General features: G+C 58.0%; 1 protein-coding gene across 2 annotated transcripts in view; it reads right to left on the bottom strand.

Moving 5' to 3' along the window:
* Window positions 1–212: 212 nt before the first annotated feature.
* Window positions 213–21,375, bottom strand: part of CCDC40 (coiled-coil domain containing 40) — a 43,872-nt gene continuing 22,709 nt past the window's right edge. For both annotated transcript variants that reach the window (XM_023244257.2, XM_019818349.3), the window contains exons 10-20: window positions 21,164–21,285; window positions 16,199–16,442; window positions 15,937–16,119; window positions 12,603–12,848; window positions 11,305–11,518; window positions 9,966–10,135; window positions 9,772–9,863; window positions 7,061–7,181; window positions 3,219–3,407; window positions 2,026–2,184; window positions 213–969 (exon numbers count right to left, since the gene is read on the bottom strand). In XM_023244257.2, the coding sequence (XP_023100025.2) occupies window positions 721–969; window positions 2,026–2,184; window positions 3,219–3,407; window positions 7,061–7,181; window positions 9,772–9,863; window positions 9,966–10,135; window positions 11,305–11,518; window positions 12,603–12,848; window positions 15,937–16,119; window positions 16,199–16,442; window positions 21,164–21,285 (1,989 nt within the window). In that variant the 3' untranslated portion in view covers window positions 213–720. The remainder of the gene's footprint in view (window positions 970–2,025; window positions 2,185–3,218; window positions 3,408–7,060; window positions 7,182–9,771; window positions 9,864–9,965; window positions 10,136–11,304; window positions 11,519–12,602; window positions 12,849–15,936; window positions 16,120–16,198; window positions 16,443–21,163; window positions 21,286–21,375) is intronic.

Raw genomic sequence — 21,375 nt, 5'->3', positions numbered from 1 at the left:
CACCTGGAGAGACGCGCGTGCGGGGGATAGAGGGGAGCGGCCCCCGGGGTCGCCCGTTAACCGAAGCCGTTCTGGAAGGGAAAGCGTCATCGCGCCCATAAAAGCGGCTGTTGCGCAACGTGACAGGGCGCCGTGGGGGGCCCGGCGGGGCGAGGGTGCGGCGCGGGCGGGGCCGGTTTCCGACGCGCTCCCGGAGAAATACGCCTTTCCCCCATATTCAGAAAAAGTTTTATTTTTCGCTGAAAAGTTGGAAAGCGAAATTGTCTCGTAGGCCCTTTTAGGGCGGGGGCCGCTGGGGAGGCGCAGGGCAGGTGCGTCCTGGGGGCGCCCGTCCCACCCGCGCTCTCCGTGGGGCGCCCCCGCTGCACCCCGCGCCCTGGACCATGACGGTGAGCAGGCCTGTCAAGGGCGGAGGCGGGAGCCTCCCCGAACCCGGGCGCCGCTTGGACCTCGAGTCCAGCGCGGGGTGGGAGACACCCCACCTCTGAAATGCCACCGGAAACGTAGCGGGAGTGGGGGGGGGGGGTGGGGATGGCCTTAGTGGAAATTGCTGGTGGCTGAAAGAATCACGCCATGCTGGCCTGCCTATTCGTCTTAAAGGACCTCTCTGAGGGTGGACGTGGCTTTCGGTGACACGAACGTTCGAAGTCCCTGATCATACACAAAATTCTGGTCTCTTCCATGGGAGGGAGCAGGCTGGGGGGAGGTCCCCGCTGCTCTCTAGGAGGACCCAGATGGCTCGAGCTTGCTGGCGATCATCTGGCTGACCTTGAGCAGGGCGTCCTGGAACTGGGGGTACTCGTCCTTCACGTGGTGGAGGATGGTGCTGATGACGGCCAGCCGGTTGTCCAAGCGCTTGTGCTCCGCCAGCAGCGACTGCTTGGAGCGGAACAGGAACACGTACCTGCCGTCCTTCACCGCCTGGAGGTGCTTGAGGCGCGTCTGCAGGGCCACCAGCTCCGAGAGGTTCTTGGGTGGGACAAGAGACCCCGCATCAGGTTAGGCAGGTTGAAAACAGGGCACCGGCTTGCCCCCACACAAAGTCAGGACTCGAGGAAATGCCAGGTGGAGAAGGGTGAAGGAGAGAGATTCTCCAAACCGTGGAGAAGAGGCAGATGTGTGCTGTTCAGACCCTTTCCCTTCGCCTGTCGTCTGAGAGCCCTTTAACGCTGCCAGGTGCCCGCCCCCAGAGCGGACGCTTTTCGCTACCTCCCCTGTCTGGGCTGATCAGGCTTGGACCCGGCAGACTCAGCTGGCCCCTCTCTCCTGCTCACACCACATCCGATCTGGCGGGAAAGCCCACGGGGGCGGCTGAAATTGTACGCAGAATCCGACAGCTTCTCACTAGCCTCACGGCTACTGCCCTGGTCCATGTGGCATCTCAAACAGCCTCCGGTGTCTACCCTCCACCCTTCCGTCCCACACACTCAACGTCAGAGCCAGAGCGGTCCTGCTAAGACCCGAGCCACTCCTCAGCCCCCAGCCCTCCCCTGTCTTCCCACCTCCCCGAGAAGAGCCCAAAGCCATGATCACCCGATCACTGTTCTCCGGCTGCCCCTAGAGTGGTCTCCTGCCCTGCGTTACCCAGCCGGCAGCTCACCCCCTCACCCCCTTCAAGTCTGGACTCCACAGTGTTTTCTCAGACCCCCCCATCCAACCCCGAGGCCCCTTCTCTGCTTTTTCCCCAGAGTATTTACCACCACCTAATTCTCATTCATTGTGTTTACCATCTGTTCCTCTGCCCCTCAAATGTGACAGTCAGGAGGGCAGGGATCATTCTCTGTCCTGCTCTGGTCTGTAGCCTTAGCACCCAGGACAGCGCCTGGCCCACAATGGATGTGCGGTGTCATTAGATGGTTAGAGAAGACGAGATGAGCCAGGAATCCCAAAGCGGCTGGCAGCGCTGTGATCCCTGGGCGAAGCGGGTCGGGAGGAGGCGCGCCCGAGGAGGCAGAGTGGCTGCTGCGAGGGGCAGACTCCACGCCCGGGTTCTTGTGGCCCTGCTGGCTCGGGGGACGTGCCTACCTGTTGCTTGAGGGCCAGGAGCTGGCCCAGGCTGGCCTCGAGCTCGTCGGTCCTGGACTGCATCTTTGACAGCTGCTCTTGCTTCTCCAGGAGGGAGTTGCTCATGTGCTTTTGCGTTTCTTCCAGTTCCGAGATGGCTTTGGTGCACTCCTCGGTGGCCTGGGAGACACACGGGACCGTGCCGGGACGTGGTTATTTAGTGGACAGAGTCAGGCTAGAAGGATATACTCTGGGGAGGGTTCCCGTGAGGATGGAGAGAGTCCCTGCCCCTCGGGAACCAGGACCCGGAGGGGCGAGTCCCAGTGAGACGCCGGGGCGCCCACACTGCAGACCGCTCCCCAGAGGCAGGCATGGCTTGGGCAGAGACAGGGGGCCCTGAGCAGTTCTGGGGCCCCTCTCTTGCAGGAGGTCCATCTGCCAGGGCCCAGGGGCAGCTGAGCAGCTGCATGCCAAGGCTGGGAGCAGATGCCTGGGCGGGAGCTAAGGCCTCGTGGGGTGGGGGGCTGGGAGTGGGAGGGGGGGAGGTCTGGCTCCATTCCTGTGAGGTCGGGCAGCTGGAGGTGGTTCCCAGAGGAAGCAGCTGGTGGGGTCCAGTGGATGAATAGAGTGGAGGTGACCAGGTGACTCTCAGGGTCTAGCCGGGGACAGGGGAGAATCTGGGATGCGCTGGCAGGGAGGAAAAAGGGCCATTCTGGGCACAAACGCCGGAGGCCTTGCTGGGCATGGTGTGCGCCAGGAGGACTTGGGTACAGCGCACCTGTTGCTGGAGCTGAGGAGTCGGGCGTGGCGGGGGGGGGGGCGGGTTCTGGGCAGGTGTGGGAGCCCCAGGGATGGAGAGGGACGGACCTCACGAATGACCAGCATGGCAGAGAGGACCGGCCAAGAAGGACCAAGAAAAGGCCACTCTGCCGCCTCCAGTAACTCCCGAATGAGCAGTTGGGTCAAGCCTTTCATTTTGGGCTACTCTGTCCTTATGCAGGATTTACACCTACGGGGGCTATTCCAGCACCCTCCACGGGATCCTCTGGGCGGCTCCACCAGACGAGTGCCCATTTCACAGGTGAGGAAGCCGAGGCACAGAGCTGTCAGGCAACGTGCCCGAGCCCCGCGTGCAAGAGCTCGGCCGGACGCCGGTGGGGCTCCGAGGCCAGGTTCCGTGTCCCGTGAGCCTTCACCCACCACGGCTCCCCTACCTCGTGAACGTCCCTGATCTTGCGTCGCAGCTCTGTCTGCTTGCGGTGGAAGTCCGTCCGGGTGAGCAGCTTCTTGTCCGTCTTGCGCTGCCCCTCGGCCTGGGTGGAGATGGTCTCTCTGCGGGCGACGGCCAGCTCCATGTCGCGGATCATTTTCTCCTGCTGCTTCAGCAGCTGCCCGTGCCTGACCTGGGCACACAGGGCAGAGGGGCGGTGAGGGAGACTGAGGCACGGTCAGCGCAGCTCCACGGGGCCCCGGACCGGCACGGGGACGAGGGGGATGCGCCCGGGGACACAGGGATCGGGGGGCATCGCCAGCGGGTCAGAACGATTTTCAGGTCCACGTAAAGAATGCACGGGCAACAGGAGACTAGAAAGGGCCAGAGGCCAAGGGGGGTTGGCAGACAGAGGACACGGCTCGCAGCCTGGCTGGGATTCTGGAGCAGCACAGGGACGGTAGGTTGATTTCTTTAAAAAAATTTTTTTTTAACGTTTATTTATTTTTGAGACAGAGAGAGACAGAGCATGAACGGGGGAGGGGCAGAGAGAGGGGGGGAGACACAGAATCGGAAGCAACTCCAGGCTCTGAGCTGTCAGCACAGAGCCTGACTCGGGGCTCGAACTCACAGACCGCGAGATCCTGACCTGACCCGAAGTTGGCCGCTTAACCGACTGAGCCACCCAGGCGCCCTGGTAGGTTGATTTCTTACTCGTGGTTTTGTAAGATGGTGAGGTAAAGGGTCTGTGGGACCAGGGCTGGGGCCCCGGTTGTCGAGGAGGCTGACCGTAGGGGCCACGCAGGGTTTTCTCGAGCGGCGGGAGTGTTCTGTCTCGAGTGTGAGGGTGTCGATGTGGGCCCGTGCTAAACCCGTCCAACTAGACATTTAAAATAAGTACATCTGATTGTGGGTAAGTTCTGCTTCAGAAAAGTGGGTTCAAAATAGAAAAGGATAAACAGGGGCGCCTGGGTGGCTCAGTTGGTTAATCGTCCGACTTTGGCTCGGATCATGATCTCACACTCCGTGAGTTCGAGCCCCGCGTCGGGCTCTGTGCTGACAGCTCGGAGCCTGGAGCCTGCTTCGGATTCTGTGTCTCCCTCTCTCTCTGCCCCTCCCCTGCCCATGCTCTGTCTCTCTCTGTCTCAAAAATATATAAATAAAACATTTTAAAAAAACCCTAACAAACAGCGAGTTTAGCAAAATCACGCAAAGGCAGTAAATAAACGTCGCATTTCTGTAAGCAGTGAGCAACTTGAAATTGAAAAAGTGGAAAAGTACCAGTGACTTTAGCACCAGAAAACTGGAAATACTCAGGTAGAAACCTAACCGACAGGCGAGGACCAGATGCTGGCAACAAGTCAGACAAGACCGAAATACGCCAAGGGGGCGCGCCGTGTTCACGCGCTGAAAACCAGCCATGGAGAGATGCCGGACGGTCTAAACCAGCCTACGGGCTCAGGGTGGCCTGAGCACGGTCCCCGCAGGCGTTTTTGTAGAGATTCACATGCCGATTCTTCAATTTTTATGGAGAGGGAAAAGACGCCATGTAAACAAAACAAGCTCACGTAAACGGTGAGCTGCAGTGGTGTAGACCACGTAGGATGGGGGGCAGGGCAGGCACGCGGTCAGGCAGACACAGCAGAGTGCCCAGAAATCCAGAAATAGACCCACCCAACACGGTCAGCTGACTTCAACAAGGACAGTCCTTACAATACCCGGGGCCGACACGATGGGACATCCCAAGGTAGGGGAGTTAGCCTCAAACCACGACTCACACCATATACAAAAATTAACTCAAACTAGGGGCATGGGGGAAAAAAAAAACCCCAACCAAAGTAGATCATGGATCATAATGGGAAATGTGAAACTATGAAGCTTCTAGAAGAATCTTCGTGACCTTGGGCCGGGCAACGATTTCTTAGATGGGCCACCAGAACCAGGCGTAGAGAACGGACTGGGTCCTCGCCACCATGATGAGTCTCAAAGACATGAGGACAGGTGAGCAAAGCCACACTGAAAATGCTTCACACCACAGGATCCGCTTATGTGACGTTCTGGGAACTTCAGGGACAGGGGCGCGGGAAGCTCAGCCCAGGGGGCGTGAGGGAACTCGAGGGCTACGGCAGTGTTGTGTGTCACAAAGCGGTGGTGGTTACGTGGCACCATGTTTTTGTCACGACTCACAGGACGGTGTGCCACAAAGGGCGAGCTCACTTAAAAGCCGCAGTTCACGAATCAAGGCTTGTGGGCCAAGGCCGTACGGACGTGGTCGTTTGCAAAGTGCCTTTTGGAAAAGTGGCCCGTGGCGGGGGGTCTAGTCAAGCACGGAGACACTCTTTCACCCCGTAATCCCGCTTTGGGCACCTAGTCTACAGAAAACAAGCACACCCCAGTGAGAGAGGATATTGTTGGAACGTTGTTCATGGTGACGAGGCACCATGGGGGACTGGGCATAGTCTGAACTCATCAACCTGGGAATGTTCCCAGGAGTTAGGATACAACCGTGGAACATTCTGTAACCGCTAAAGACTGGGTTAATGTCCATATTACTATTATTATCGTTATTATTATCATTACTTATTTTAGAGTGCGTGCATGTGCGGGGGAGGGGGCGGAGAGAGAGAGAGAGGATCTTAAGCAGCCTCCACCCTCAGCGCAGAGCCCAATGCAGGGCTCGATCCCACGACCCTGGGATCGTGACCTGAGCCGAAATCAAGAGTCTGAGTCGCCCGGGCACCCCTGTCCGTAGTATGTAAAAATAAATAAATAGGGGCGCCTGGGTGGCACAGTCGGTTAAGCGTCCGACTTCAGCCAGGTCACGATCTCGCGGTCCGTGAGTTCGAGCCCCGCGTCAGGCTCTGGGCTGATGGCTCGGAGCCTGGAGCCTGTTTCCGATTCTGTGTCTCCCTCTCTCTCTGCCCCTCCCCCGTTCATGCTCTGTCTCTCTCTGTCCCAAAAAAATAAATAAAAAACGTTGAAAAAAAAATTAAAAAAAAATAAATAAAAATAAATAAATAAATGAATAAATAAATAAATAAATAAATTGCTGAGCTGGACGTACAGATCCTAGCTTTGTTCAGGGACAAAAAGCAGCAGCCAGTAGGGAGAAGGCGGTCCCTGTGTGCCCGTGTGCGAGCGCTTGGCGGGGTTCGACCTGCTGCAGCCACAACATATGTGGCTTGTGTGGTTTGAACAGTCAATCAAGTGGAGGGTTTTAAAAACTTATCAGGAGCTCACGCGTTTGATCAGAATTCCCCTGGACGGCACAGCCAGAGGGGTCCTGATTAAAAGCCGGGCTGTGGCAGTGACGAGTGTTTGTTTTTATTGCCTACTCTTCCAGTCTCTTCAGGCTCAGTGATAGCCTGGGATCTAATTACCAGCCTTTCGTGAGGTCATGAAATCTGGCTCAAGATGATGGTGGAGAACGAGGGAGGCTCCGAGGGAGGAGACGGGTGCAGTCTCGGAGCACTTTTGACTGAGCGAGGCACCTTCTGCTCAATAAATGGGTCATGAGATTCGGGGCTCGCCACGCCACCGGCACGCAGGAAGGCCAGAGTGTGCTGGCTGCCCCGGGGTCAGGATCCAAGCGCCTCGTGAAAATACCGCGCACACGGCTGCGTGTGTCTGGTGGCGTCCGACTATCTCCGTGCAGGAAGGACGGAAGAGGACAGACCGTGGACAGGAGGTCGGCAAGGAAGCGGCTGGTGGTGCTTGTGCTTGGAGCTGAGGGGTGACGTCCGTGCCGCGGGCCAGGGTGGCCCGTGCGGTTCCCGTGGGGCCCTCCCCCAGTGAGGCCAGGCCCACCAGCACTCCCCCCACCAACACCACCCTCCTCCCACCCACCTTCATCCTGTGGATCTCCGCCTTCATGGCTCGGATCTCCGTCTGGCCCGTCTCGGAATCCACCGATGCGCGCATCTCTTTCGCAAGCTGGATTTTTTTCTCCCAAAGCATGATCTGGTGTCTTTGAAGGCGGGAGAGGCAGTGTGAGAGAGGGCGAAATTAAGGGGATTTCTTTCTGTGGCTTCTGTGAGCCCATGCTCTTAAGTGCTCGCTCCAAATCGAGACCCACAGCGGGTGGGTGGAAGGCAGGTCTGGGGTGGGCTCAGAGCAGGGGGCCCAGTACCTTGGACCCGGCTCTGTCTCGCTCCCACATGGCATATTTAAATACCCAGGCAGGGGTGCCTGGGTGGCTCAGTCGGTTGAGCGTCCGACTTTGGCTCAGGTCATGATCTCACGGTCCGTGAGTTCGAGCCCCGCGTCAGGCTCTGTGCTGACCGCTCAGAGCCTGGAGCCCGTTTCAGATTCTGTGTCTCCCTCTCTCTCTGACCCTCCCCCGTTCATTCTCTCTCTCTCTCTCTCTCTCTCTCTCTCTCTCTCTCTCTCTCTCTCTCTCAAAAATAAATAAACGTTAAAAAAAAATTTTTTTTTTAAATAAATAAATAAATAAATACCCAGGCACCGGGTGACGGGCTCAACTGTTAAACAGAAACAAATTTCCCCTGTTCTGGGACCAGCAGGCCAACATAAAACCCTGGGCCAACGTGCCCTCTGAAGTTCCTGCCAGCCCACCCAACCCAGGGCAAAGGGGGCAGTCGTGCCCCGGACACCAGAGTGGGACCCGAAGCCCCCTGAGTCTCTGTGGACTGGCACCCTCGGGGAGGGTAGAATTTTGCGGTCCTCCTCCCTCTCCCCTCTGTGCCCCAGAGCCACGCTCCTCACACAGTGCTCAGGGGCAGGGGCAGTCTCTCCCCACTACAGCACCCGACGTGGGCTTGGAGGGCAGGTGCAGCTCACAGGCTGGGCCTCGAAGGCACCCAACTACCTTCCCAGTAGTGCCAAGTCCACCTTCCGGCACCCTGGGTGGGGACGGGGGGCCACCATCTGGTTTGCTAGGGACCAAGGGGGGCGAGCACGGCAGGAGGAATCTGGACCCACAGCCACGGCCATGGCCACGGCCAGACCAGCTGCCAGCAATGGCCTCTCCTGCCCCACTGAACAGGGTGCCCCAGCCACACGTGGCTACGGGGCGCTTGAACTTGGCCGAGTCTGAATCGAGATGTGGCAGGAGCATAAGACACACGGCAGATTTCAAAGACCGCGTGCAGAAAAAGGACATAAAATTCAAATTACGGCGTCCACCAATAGATTTACTGGAGCACAGCCACGCCCGTTCGCTACGTGTTGTCCACGGCGGCTCACGAGCTGCGACGGCAGACTTAAAGTGGCTTTAAACAGGGCTATGCGGCTCTGAAAGCCGAAAACATTTACAGTCTGGCTCTTTGCAGCAAGGGTTTGCCAGCCCGCGATACAGACAGACCGCGGGCGTAAAAAGAGAGACGGAGAGAGCGGATCAGGCAGCTGTAGGGGAACCAAGAAAAGAACACGAACGCGATAGGAGTTGACGTAAGAAAAAGCCTGCACAGGCCAACAGCCCAGAAGCTACTAGGATATTCGCAAAGATTACAGAACGAGTGAGTCACGGGACGGAAGGCACAGCATAGGGAATGTCATCAGTGGTGGTGTAACGGCGTCGGGGGGTGACGGCCCGCAGCTACCCTAGTGGTGAGCGCAGCGCGCACCCCTGGGGCCAGTGGGACACCGTGTGTCAACCACACTTCATTTGGAAGAAAAAGTTGCGATATCAGCGAAGACCTACGCCCGTGCCCCGGTCTCCACATTTGAGTCCCTCGCCGCTCCCCCTGACGCCCCGTGGGACGGTGGTTGAAGGTGTCACCTTTGGGAGGGGCTTAGGTCATGAGGTGCAGCCTCACCAATGGGACGTGTGCCCACAGAGGAGAGGCTCAGCAGCCCAGCTCCCACTGCAGATGTGGGTCCACAGAAAATACGTGACTCTGCTTCCAAGGGCAGCATAGAGAACACCCCCATTTTTGTTTAAAAAGCAAGCAGAGGGGCGCCTGGGTGGCTCAGTCGGTTGAACGTCCGACCTCGGCTCAGGTCAGGATCTCACGGTTCGTGGGTTCGAGCCCCGCGTCGGGCTCTGTGCTGACCGCCTGGAGCCCGGAGCCTGTTTCGGATTCTGTGTCTCCCTCTCTCTGCCCCTTCCCCACTCATGCTCTGTCTCTGTCTCTCAAAAATGAATAAACGTTAATAAATAAATAAATAAATAAATAAATAAGTAAATAAATAAATAAATAAATAAAAATAAAAATAAAAAGCAAGCAGAGAGGAAAGACACGAACACCATGGGTTCCGGTAAGGGAAGGGGGTTGGGACAACAACGTGACTTTCCCTGTCTGCTCTGCACAGATTGTTCTAGCGTAGAATGCTTACAGCTGGGGGCGGATTACTCTGGCCGTCAGACATCACAGCAATAATATAACTTTTAACGCTTGTCCGAAAGAGCCACTCGCTTTCCCCCCGATGACTGGCTTGGTGAGGGCGGGCGGCCGGAACCGTGTGGGTGACATCAGGTCTTTCCTGGGACCCCCCCCCCCCGCCCAGTGTTGGCTCCAGAACCGCTCCCCAGGCAGGTGTAGTGGACGGTGGGCGCCCCTGGGCTGCAGGGGCGGTGACGCCACAGTGGCACTCACTCCGCCTCCACCAGGCTGTTCAGCATGGCCGCCTTCTCCTCCTGGAGCTGGTCCAACCTCTCCTGCATCTCGATGGTCTCCCTCTCCGAGGCCTGCGCGGGGACAGGGGCGCGGCCGGCTGTGGGTGACGCCGGGGGACGCGAGCGCCCACCCGCGCGCCCTCCCTCCGCCAGCCCGTGCCCTCGGGCCCTGACCTTCAGGGAGCCCACGAAGTCCTTCTCGGTCACCAGGTTGTTCTGCTGTAGCTCCTCGGAGCTGCACCGACTCCTGTTGGCCAGCACGTTGATCTTCCTCAGCTCGTTTTCCAGGCCCCTTATGTGGCACTCAATCTCCCTTTGCTCCTTCTTCTCCTGATCGATCTTGTCTGCGGCAGAGGGGACGCGGGGGTAGCCATGTCCCCAGAGAAGCCCCCGCTCCCCGTCACAGCCCTGGCCGCTCCGTTTCCGAAGCCTGGCCCTTTGAGGGAACGGAAAGGACCCCTGTGTGCGGACGGCCAGCAGGTGAGGGGATGAGATGGTGGGGGGCAAGCCCCCTGCCCTGAGAGTAACCTTGGGGACGTGTCTGGTGCTCCTGGGTCTCCCGGAGAGGTTGGCTCTGCCCGCTACACCAGCCCGCCCAGCTCAGGGGCGGGGGTTGGGGCAGAAAACAACCACCCTAATCTTCAACAGTGGGATTTGGACGACCCCAGGGCGGGCCAGGAAGGCAGCAGGACCCCTGGGAAGAAATGGGCCCCGGGGGGCACCTGGGGGGGCTCAGTCGGTTAAGCGTCCGACTTCAGCCAGGTCATGATCTCACAGTTCATGGGTTCGAGCCCCGCGTCGGGCTCTGTGATGACAGCTCGGAGCCCGGAACCTGCTTTGGATTCTGTGTCTCCCTCTCTCTCTGCCCCTCCCACCCCCCTCAAAAATAAGTAAACATTAAAAAAAATTTTTTTTTTTTTAAAGAAAGAAAGAAATGGGCCCCGGGCCACTTAGCAGCATTTCCCGTGGGGCCGCGTGGCCGGGCTGACCTGCGTGGATCTCTGGTTGGAGACCACGTGCGACCAGGTGGGGGATCAGGGTGCTTCAGGGGGGCCCCGGGGAGGGGGTGGCGGCCGGGAAGGATGCCCGTCTCACCCTACTGGACACTCCAGCACATTAGAGACCCCTGGTTTTTACACCGTCTGGGAGCCCGTGGTGGGACGGGTTTTCCGGGTTCCGCCAGAGAGGAAGAAAGATTTCCCATCTCGCAGCCCCGAGTTCGGGGCACGAGGTGTCCCCCCCCCACCCCGCCCCCCAGAGGGGGGACCCGCTGGGAGCTGCATCTCTGCGTTTCCAGTCACGCTGGAAACATCCTGCCTTGGGCAGGATGGGTAGGCCTTCCACGGTCCTCTCTCCGGAAGCACCCTTCCATCCGAGAACTGGACAGATCCAGTGTGCCGGCCGCGGGGCTGGCGGTCAGGGCAACAGCTCACGTTTACGAGAGGTGCCGTGATCCTTGCGGTTTCGTGAAAAGTAGGCGGTGGGTCCCCCTCCCCGGACGCCGAGCGCTTACTTTCTATGCGCAGTTTCTTCTGCTCCAGGATGTGGACCTCCTTCGTGAGCGTATCCAGGGAAGCCAGCTGCTCCTCCCGCTCCTGGGTGACCTTGACCATCTCCTGCTGCAGGCGCAGCCAGGTCACCTGGGCCTGTGTCACGCTGCTGTTGTTCTCTTCGATCAGCTTGGTCAGCCGCTTGATTTCAAGCTCCAGAGGCCCCACTTCTTCTCCCTACGAGGGACGGTCACAAAAAAGCAAATTGAGCCTCCTTGTTTCCACAGGGGTGCTCTCCGGGTGGGCAGGGGAGGGGGCCAGGAGATCACACATCTGTGCGAGGATGACTGGGGACGTTTCCTCTGGGGCACCGGGCTCCCGCCATATGCCCCCCTGACCCACTGTGGGAGACACGGGTCTCGGGAGGCCTTCTCCACCACGTCACAGCCTTGTGGGGCCAAGGGCAGGGTTGGGGGAACTCCGTCACCCAAAGGGGCTTTGCAAATTGTCTTTTTTTTTTTTAATTAAAAAAAATGTTTATTTTGGAGAGAGACAGAGCACAAGCAGGGGAGGGGCAGAGAAAGAGGGAGACACAGACTCGGAAGCAGCCTCCAGGCTCTGAGCTGTCAGCACAGAGCCCGACGCGGGGCTTGAACCAGTGAGATCGTGACCTGAGCCGAAGTTGGACGCTCAACCGACCGAGCCCCCCAGGCGCCCCATCAACTTGTCTTTTACCAGCGGACTGTCACGGGTCGGGGTCTGTACTCTCTTAGGACCCGTGTGGGTTGCAGCTTTGAGAAGGCTCCCTGGTGTTTGGGGTCTCCAGTCTTACTCCCGGACCGGAAGCCCGGAGTTAGGGCCCCAGGCTGGGGATACCTGGGTGGCCAATAGCACTTCAAGCCTCAAACTCATCAGACCCCCTCACGTAGAGCAGTGGTCCGAGGGTCAGATCCCGCCCACCGTCTTTGTACGACGAGAAAGAAGAAAATTGTGTGCCAGGTGAGACTGACATGGCATTCACACTTCAGGGGCCATAAATAAGGTTTAATTGTGCACATCCATTTACTTAATCGCCTGCCTCGCCGGCCGGGACAGGAGGGGTGAGTAGCTTCGGCAGCGCCCACCTGGCCTGAAACGTTTGCTGTCGGGCCCTTGGCGGAAGGAGGTCCGCGGACGGCCCCTGACTGGGGTCGTGCCCCGTGGGTATGCCATTTCACCCGTAAAAGGGGTGGGGAAGGCTCAATTCTGAACCTAAGGAGTTGCGGAGACGGCCAGGCACGGACACCGAGCAGGGGCGGCCTCTCCCGCCCCGAGCTCTTACCCCCAGCTCGGAGACCATCTGTTCCAGCTGCTTATTGAAAAAGTTGATGAGGCCCTGCTTCCTCTCGATCAGGATCGTGCGCCTGGAGATCTCGTTCTCGCTGTTGGTGATGAGGTCATTGACTTTTTTCACCTCCTTGTCTAGCTCGGCCAGCGTCTTCTGATGGGCGTCCAGCCTGCAGTTGGTGTTCGTGATGTCCAGGGTGGTCTGGGCAACGTTGCCGTCAGTTTTGGAGAGATGTGTCACCTGAATTGGCAAAAGGAAATGTGTCTGAACGTCTCTCCCCCCTGGGTGGGGGCTCCAGATGAGCTGGCCGGGCTGTCATTTCCTTGAACACCTGCCACACGGCCAGCCTTCCTTCCTGCCAGTCTTCACGTATAAGCCCCCTTCCTCACCCCCAGAACCAGAAACAGGATCATACTCTACACATAGATTTGTAAGCTCCTTTTTAATTAGCTAAAGCTTGACTTCTATTGTCATGTCACTGTCTTTTAAAGTTTATTTATTTTTGAGAGAGAGAGAGAGAGAGGGGCACAGAGCATAGTGGGGGAGGGGCAGAGAGACGGAGACAGAATCCGAAACAGGCTCCAGGCTCCGAGCTGTCAGCACAGAGCCCGACGCGGGGCTCGAACTCATGAACTGTGAGATCATGACCTGAGCCGAAGTCGGCCGCCCAACCAACGGAGCCACCCAGGCGCCCCTGTTCTCATGTCATCGGTCAGGAGCTGCAGCCCATGGCTGGGCGCCTCTGCAGGGCACGCCTGCTGTCCTGAAGGTCTTGACCAGCTCCCCCTGCCTCTCTTGTTGGCTCTCAGGAGGATTCCCTCCATCTCTCCGGTGACGTAGAGTTTACTGTAGAGATATTTATAGCAGCAGGCGCGGCCGCTCAGGCTCCCTTTGGAAATGGGGTCTTTTCCCTGGACCATGGCTGTGCCCACCACTCCTGCCCACGTACATCCTCAGCTCTCTCCCTGTCCCCGTCTCCTGCCGACTCCCCGTCCTCCGAGGTGCGCCCTCTGACCGGCCACTGTGGGTGGCTCGGCAGGACACCCAACGTTCCTCGGTGTTAAAGCCGGAGCCTGCCCAGCAGGGGCAGAACCTTCCAGCACCTCGGTCACCCAGGTCCCCGTGGAAATGCTCCCGAACCCTCCCGTCCTCTGAGCTCTGGCTAAGCCCCCGGTCTCTTCCTTTGCCGAGACCATCTGTGGTGCCCTGGTCTTCACGGGGGCTCCCGCCTCCCACTCTGCCCCCGGGCTTGCAGCCCGATGACATTCCAATTCCTAAGTCCCCTTCTGGCCACCAGCCGGCCGAGCCAGGCTCTCTGGACTCCCCCGGCTCTGCTCCTGGACCCTTCACTCGTGTTGAGACCGCCCTGGCCTCTCCTGGGATGTCAGTACTGTTCCTGAACTAACTTGTAGACTCTTGGTTGACCCGTGCCTGTCCGCCCCCTGGGCCCCAGCTCCAGATCCCAGGGGGCTTTCTGAACAGTTTGGCAAAAACACCCCCTTTCAGGAGCAGGACTTGGAACTCTTGGGCAATCACGATGGACAGTTGAGGGACCAAGACCCTTTACTGCCCTCCGCTGGTCATCGGTGGTAGTACATGTGCCACCGGCAGAGGTGGCTGGGGGCCCCCCCTGCATCCTCACAGGAAGGCTGGCTTCACACACACTGTGCTCCTTAGCTTCTCCAGGACAGCCTGGGGCCCCTAGGTTTGCTCCCAGCAGGTAGTCTTGCCCCCACTTCCCAGAGGAAGGATGAATGGAATGCCCCCGGCGTCAGACAGGACCTCCTGTGGACACCCAGCCGAGCCCCGTCTCCCCACTTCTTTGGTGTAACCAGGCCAGGAGCAAGCTGCCCTCCTCCCGGTGCCTGGGAGGGTGGCGTGCCTAGGCTGCCGGCTGGGGAGACAGCAGCCCTGCCCTCCCGGAAGGACAGGTGAGCCCCACCAGCCGGGCCTCCTCCTGGCCGGTATCCACCTGACAGCAATGGCGATCAACCGATCAATGGCCGACATTTAGGGGCACGGCCTCTGGCTCCCCAGCCACCTTGCGCTCATTGTAATAAATGCTTAGATTCAATCCTCTGACACCTGCCAGGTTTCTCGTACGAGGAGAGAGTGAAGGCAGAGGCCAGGATCGCGCGGGAGCGGGACTTAATGCTCTTAGCCTAAGGCCAGGAGGGGCCCACGGTCCCCTTCATCTCCCGCCCCTCAGATGGAAGCTTCTGGTAGGGGCTGGAGAGCAAGGCAGGCTGAGTGGGTCACCTCTCCTCCTGAGACTCGAGTGGGGGCCGTGGGGCGGGCCGTCTGCCGGGATGGGCCCTAGGCCTTTGCTGCAGGCCAAGGCAGCCTCCGGGGGGGTCCCCGGGGGGCCCACACCACGGGAAGGGTCAAAGAAGAAGCAATTTAAGTATAGAATTGCTTTTTGAAGGACACAGGGACCCGTGATCACAGCTCAGAGTAAACTAAGACCCCTGGAACAAGAGAGAGGCCTTGTCGGAGGGGGTCCCGGGGCCCCGACGGCCAAGCCTGGTGGGGAGAGGCTCTGGAGGCTCCCACCCACTGATGACACCCCTACCCTTCGACCCGGGGTTTCCGCTGTAGCGCTCTCTCCTCAGAAGTGTGGGACAAAACCCTCGGGCAAGCCCGTTCGGTGCTGAGTTGTTTATAGTACTTAAAACCTACACGTTCGTATGATGAGACGTCATGCAGAAGGGAAAAAGGGAAGTTTCTGGAGAATATTTCACGGAAAATGGTATGTTGCGCGTGGCCTGGAAGCTAAATAAAGCTCCGTATACACACGGTGAGGAGATCAGCGGAGTCCTACGCTTCTTACCTGCGCACTTGTCTCTCTGCGTCACTTTTCAGTAAAACTGACGACAAGGGAATAGAATGGACTGACAACTGACACACGGGGTCCTCTGTTGGTCAAGGTGTGTGCACGTGTGGGCACACACGAGTGTGTGTGTGCCTGTGCGGGCGCGCCGGCTCGTGTGCGCGTGGGGATGTTTCTATGCACGTGTGTTTGCGTGTGTCGTCGTGCGTGCACGTACTTGGTGGCGGGTGCGAGCGTGGGTGTTTGGAAAGAGTTCCGGAAGGAAATATACCAAAACGCTAGAAGAGGTCGTCTCTGGACGGTGGGGTTATTTCCAGGCTTTTCTACCACCAAATGCTTGCTTTTAGAACTAGGACCAAGTGGAAAGTGAACGGACACGCCCAGGGCCCCTTGCTCGTCCCGCTTCCTCTGCGCGCGACCCGTTCTCTCTGAGAGCCGCCGCCCCGCCCGCCAGCCCAGGCGCCCGTCCCGCACGGCCGCGGGCGAGCGGTGGCGTACCAGGTTGGTCTTTTCCTTCTGGAGTTTCAGGATGAGCTTGTGGAAGCACTTGGTCATCTTGTTGGAGGTAATGTGTTCCTGCAGCTTCTCCGCGACGGAGGCGTCTGTCCTCCTCTTCTCCTCCAGCTCGCTCTGGATGCTCTGGTGGACGGTCTGCAGTTCGCCCGCGGCCGTCGCGTACTCCTGGAAAGAAAGCCGCAGGGGTGGCGCGGCTGGGGAGGCCGTGGGGACCGGCCCTGCGGGGTGGGGAATGCGGTCCTACCACGTGGGCCTGGCCCAGCGCGGCCTCGGTGTCCTGCAGCACCAGCTGGTAGGTGTTGAACTCGTTCTGTAGGGTTTGCTGCTTGGCCAGGCACTGCGTGGTCAGCCTCTGCATCAGGCTGGCCTCCGTCTCCGTGCGGTTCAGGACGCCGGCCAGCTTCTCGTTCTTCTCCTCCTCCTTCACGATGGATTTCTTGTAGGCCTCGATCTCACCGTCGATGGACGCGACCTGGTGCTGGCACTCGCTGCCGGGATCGAGAGAGCAAAGCTGGGGCATCAGAGGGCCCGAGCGTGTGGTGGTGCCCGCTCACGGGGGGCTCCCCCGATGGGGAGGGACGAATGGGAAACCAACCGCAAATAGCAGCCAGTCTCGACTACTGCTCCCTAATGTATTCACAGAGCCCCTGCCCACTTTTGAGTTTAAGGCTAAGACTCTTCTGAGATAGTGAGTACAGGAGAAGGGAGGGAGGGGTTGGCGTTGTCCGGGGCCCTCGTCCGCCTGCCCTCGCTAGGCCCGAGAGCCATCCTGGAAAGGGGGTGCGTGACTCCAGAGTCATACACGTGAGCACTGGAGCTCAGGTCACCGGACTGGCTCGCCCCACGGCCACAGTGCATGGCGTGGCTGGGAGGCCACCGGTGGGCCTCTCTCCAAACTCTTCTGTTCCCCCCCCACACCCTGGCCGTGGAAATACCCGCAATTAACGTCCATTCGCGAACACGGGTGCCGGAAAACAGAAGTGGAATTTTCGTTTGCGTGCGAGACATTTTCCCCCCTTTGTTCTGAGATGTCCACTGACAGCATCTTATCCCTTGAATAAGTTCTTATTCAAAAAATCGGAAAGTACTTTCTCCTTGAACCGGAGTAACGCCCTCCGTGTCTTTTCCTCACATCTGTCCCCAGGCCTCCAATTCTCTTCCCCAAGCAACCAGCTATTTCTTACATGTTTTTCCAGATCTATTCATACTTACATAGCATTATGTTTGTCTGTGTCTAAGAAACAAACAGTAGCCTAGTAGATCCCGTTCTGTCTTAATTTGCTTGTGTCTCAGAGATACTAAATACCAGTGCACATGGAAATCCCTCAGCTCTTCTCAGTGACCAGATGGAACTCTAAATGATGACTGGGCCCTAATTTGAGAATCCTCACTGATACACAATTAGGCTCTTTCCAGTTTTCTGGCCTTCCCCCCCCCTAATTTCAACAGTGTAGCAATACACATCTGTACACATTTAAAAAAGATACCAGGGGGGCGCCTGGGTGGCTCAGTCGGTTTAGCGTCTGACTTCAGCCAGGTCACAATCTCGCGGTCCGTGAGTTCGAGCCCCGCGTCGGGCTCTGGGCTGATGGCTCAGAGCCTGGAGCCTGTTTCCGATTCTGTGTCTCCCTCTCTCTCTGCCCCTCCCCTACTCGTACTCTATCTCTCTCTTTCTCTCAAAAATGAATAAACATTTGGGGCGCCTGGGTGGCGCAGTCGGTTAAGCGTCTGACTTCAGCTCAGGTCACGATCTCGCGGTCCGCGAGTTCGAGCCCCGCGTCAGGCTCTGGGCTGATGGCTCAGAGCCTGGAGCCTGCTTCCGATTCTGTGTCTCCCTCTCTCTCTGCCCCTCCCCCGTTCATGCTCTGTCTCTCTCTGTCCCAAAAATAAATAAACGTTAAAAAAAAAAAAAAAAAAAAGATACCAGGGAGAGATGGCATGTTTATTCGGCAGAAAATCCGATGTTGTTAAGGTGTCGGTTCTCCCCGAACAGATCCGTAGACTCAGTGCGATTCCAATTCCAATCCCAGGAAGTATATTTTTTTCCCCCAGAAATTGACAAACTAATTTTAAACTTGATATGGAAATCCACAAGACCTCAAATTGCCAAAATAATTTGTGAAAGAGGAACAAGGATTCCCACTATCTGATTTTAAGACTTTCTATAATAAAGCTGTCGGCATCAAGACAATGTGGTGTCGGTGAAGGGACAGAGTAGATTGAATGAAACAGAACCAGGAGTCCACAAATAGAGACGATGCCACACACACACACACACACACACACACACACACACACACACACACAATTGATTTGTGACTGAGATGACACACTATTTCAAAGGGGAGAGAGCCGTCTTTTCAGCAGTGGTGCTGGGACCGCTGGAGACAGACGTGCAAACAGACCGAGCTTGGGTCTCATGTCACGACAGGCGTTGACTTGGAATTGGTCATGTGCCACACGGAAGAGCTGAGCAGAAGACAGGAGGAGGGAATCCTCACGACCCTGGGTCAGGCAAAGATTTCTTCGAGGGGACGTAAAAAGCATGAGCTATGAAAACAAATGAACTAATAGGGCTTCATCAAAATTTAAAGCCTCTGCTCTTCCAAAGCCATGGCTGGGAGAAGAGGCAGGTGAGCCACAGACGGGGAGAAAATACTTCCAAAGCACACACCCGAGAGAGGACTCGTGTCTAGCTTATGCGAAGAACCCTCAGAAGTCAAGAACAAAATAATCCGCTCAACTGAAAAACAAGCAAAAGACACTTCGCCAGAGAAGGCGTGTGGGTGGCAAGTAAGTCATCAGAGACATGCAAATGTAAACCTGGTAATGGCTACAATCAAAATGATGACACCAGGCGTTGGTGAGAATGGGGGGCGCGGGTAACTGGGACTCTCACCCGCCTGCCGGAGGGAATGCACAATGGAAGAAACCCAACCGGAAAACACACGGGCAGTTTGTAACAAAGTCAAATTCGCACTGGCCAGCGATCCCGTGCCTGGGTATTCACGCGGCAGAGACGGAAATATGCGTCCACACCCAGACGTGCACCGACTGTGACGGTAGCTTTTCCCACGACGTCCCCAAACTGGAAACATCGGGGCAGTCCACCGGAGGTGGGGGGAGCCGGAGAACACAGTGGCGTGCTGTGTGGAGGAAGCCAGATGACAAAATGTGCACACTGTGGGGTTCCATTTATGGGACATCTTGGGAAGGACAGGGCCGCAGGGGACAGAAGGCAGGTCAGTGTCCGCTGGGGGCGGGAGGTGTGGAGAGGATGCTGACTCGGGGGGGCGGGGTGGGGGTATGGGGGCTCTGGCCTCGGTCCATTTGCCAAAAAACTCGCAAAGCTGTGCGCTGAAGAGGGAGAACCCTTCCGCATAAGAAGCATGTACATAAATTAGCCTCCGCAAACCCGGCTTAAAACGGAAAACCTACTCGTTTTCTTGTTTAGGGAGTGGCAGCCTTACAAATGCCTATTACATCTGACAATTAAAGCAGACGTCCAATTTAAAAAGGCACAGTCACAAACTGCGTGACAGACGTCTGAACACGTGGTAAGTCACAGGCACGGGAGAAGAGATGCCCGGGCGTGCCCCAAATGCTAATAAATTGTCGTGGTCACCAGAGGGAAAAAGACAGCGCTCTTGGAAACCTTTTTCTGTGGTTTTCAAATTTCCTATGATGTGATCACTGATCCTTGATAACCGATCATTTTCATAACTTCTTAGACGAACGGATACCGACAGAAAATACTGGGGTACAGACACTGGTGGAGCTTACTGCACGGCCCAGCGTCGGGCCCCATCCATCAGGGTTCCCAGGGAAGCTGCTTGGGGGTCTGGAGGCACCCTAGCTACATCCCAGCATCCCCAGGGCGAGGGGCTCTGTGCCAGGTCACCCCTCCATGTCCCATCGGGAAGTTAGACAAGGCTGCCGGCAGGGCACCAGGGGATGGGGTGTGGCCCCGCCCCCCCCCCCCCGGGGACTGTAAATTCTTGGGTGGCCCCGCCCCCCTGAGCTTAAACACAGTACGGTCTGCTTGTTTCTGCTTGTTTTGAGATGTTTCCTTTGAATACGTGACTTTCAGTGTTTACTAGAGTCCCGATCATGATTGTTCACCCGCGGCTGAGACCAGCTTTTGACGTGACTTTGTCACCGACATGGCAAAGATTCGATGGCTGGTCGTGGTCTAGAAAGTGTCAGGGTGGTGGGGACCTGTCTGGTCTAGAGGTCACATGTGGGCCTCACCCGGGGCTGCTGGGACCAGATCAATGGGGTGTTCGGCCAGCCTCGGGAGAGCTGGTCATCCGGCCTCCCTTAGTGTGAGGGAGGGGTGGGACCCAGGGTGCCGTTAGAGCGGTCCCAAGAGGCCTCGCCATGCCCCTTTGTCGGGGACACATTTTTCCTTCTCTCTCTCTTTTTTTTTTTTTTAAATTTTTTAACGTTTATTTATTTTTGAGACAGAGAGAGACAGAGCATGAGTGGGGGAGGGGCAGAGAGAGAGGGAGACACAGAATCCCAAGCAGGCTCCAGGCTCCGAGCTGTCAGCACAGAGCCCGACACGGGGCTCGAACTCACGGACCGCGAGATCGTGACCCTAGTTGAAGTCGGACGCTTAACCGACTGAGCCACCCAGGCGCCCCATTTTTCCTTCTTTAAGCAGGCTCCACACTTCACACCCAGCACAGAGCCCCCCACGGGGCCTGAACTCACAACCCCTGAGATCAAGACCTGAGCTGAGATCAAGGCTCAGACACCTGACTGACTGAGCCACCAGGCGCCCCTCCAGGGACGCGTTTTTAGTGGATGCTCTCTGTCGTTGCTCTGTGGCCCCGGTTATCCTTGGCAGTGATGGGGTGCTGCTTGCCGGACCCCAGGCCCGAGGGAGGCCCACTGGGGCCACCGTGGCAGTGCCCACGTCAGGCTCACACAGCGCTGCCTTCTACCGCACCCTCCTCTTCTGGCAAATCCGGGTGATGACAGAGCCCCCTCCAGGGTCCGCGGGCCCACGCCAGCCCAAGTTGAGCGTGGGGCCCGTCACACACAAAAAGCACCATGAGATTGCTTTGCTCTGGATCCCACGTCTGACCCTGCCTCCTGACCCTGTCCAAGGCCAGCAGGTGAAGGGAGCACCCGCCTGTGGCCCCAAGCTCCGAGCCCCGGCCTCCAGCAGGGCGGCGAGCAGCCCTCCCAGGGGTGCGCGTACCTGAGCGCCTCCTGGATGGTCCTGTGCGCCTCGTCCCGGTGCTTCATGCCCACCAGGCAGGCGACCCACTGCTGCACGATGTGCCTTTTCTCCACGTGGATGGCGTCTATCTCCGTGCAGGCCTGCGGGGGACAGTCAGGGTGACGCGGACGTTGGCCGAACCTCGTTATGCCAGAGGCCCCACGGGAGTGTGCGAGGGCCCCCAATGCCGG

The sequence above is a fragment of the Felis catus genome, chromosome E1 (genome assembly GCF_018350175.1).
Source record: "Felis catus isolate Fca126 chromosome E1, F.catus_Fca126_mat1.0, whole genome shotgun sequence".
Lineage (NCBI taxonomy): Eukaryota > Metazoa > Chordata > Mammalia > Carnivora > Felidae > Felis > Felis catus.
Note: the sequence above shows the minus strand (reverse complement) of the source record. Positions and strands in the feature narration are given on the sequence as shown.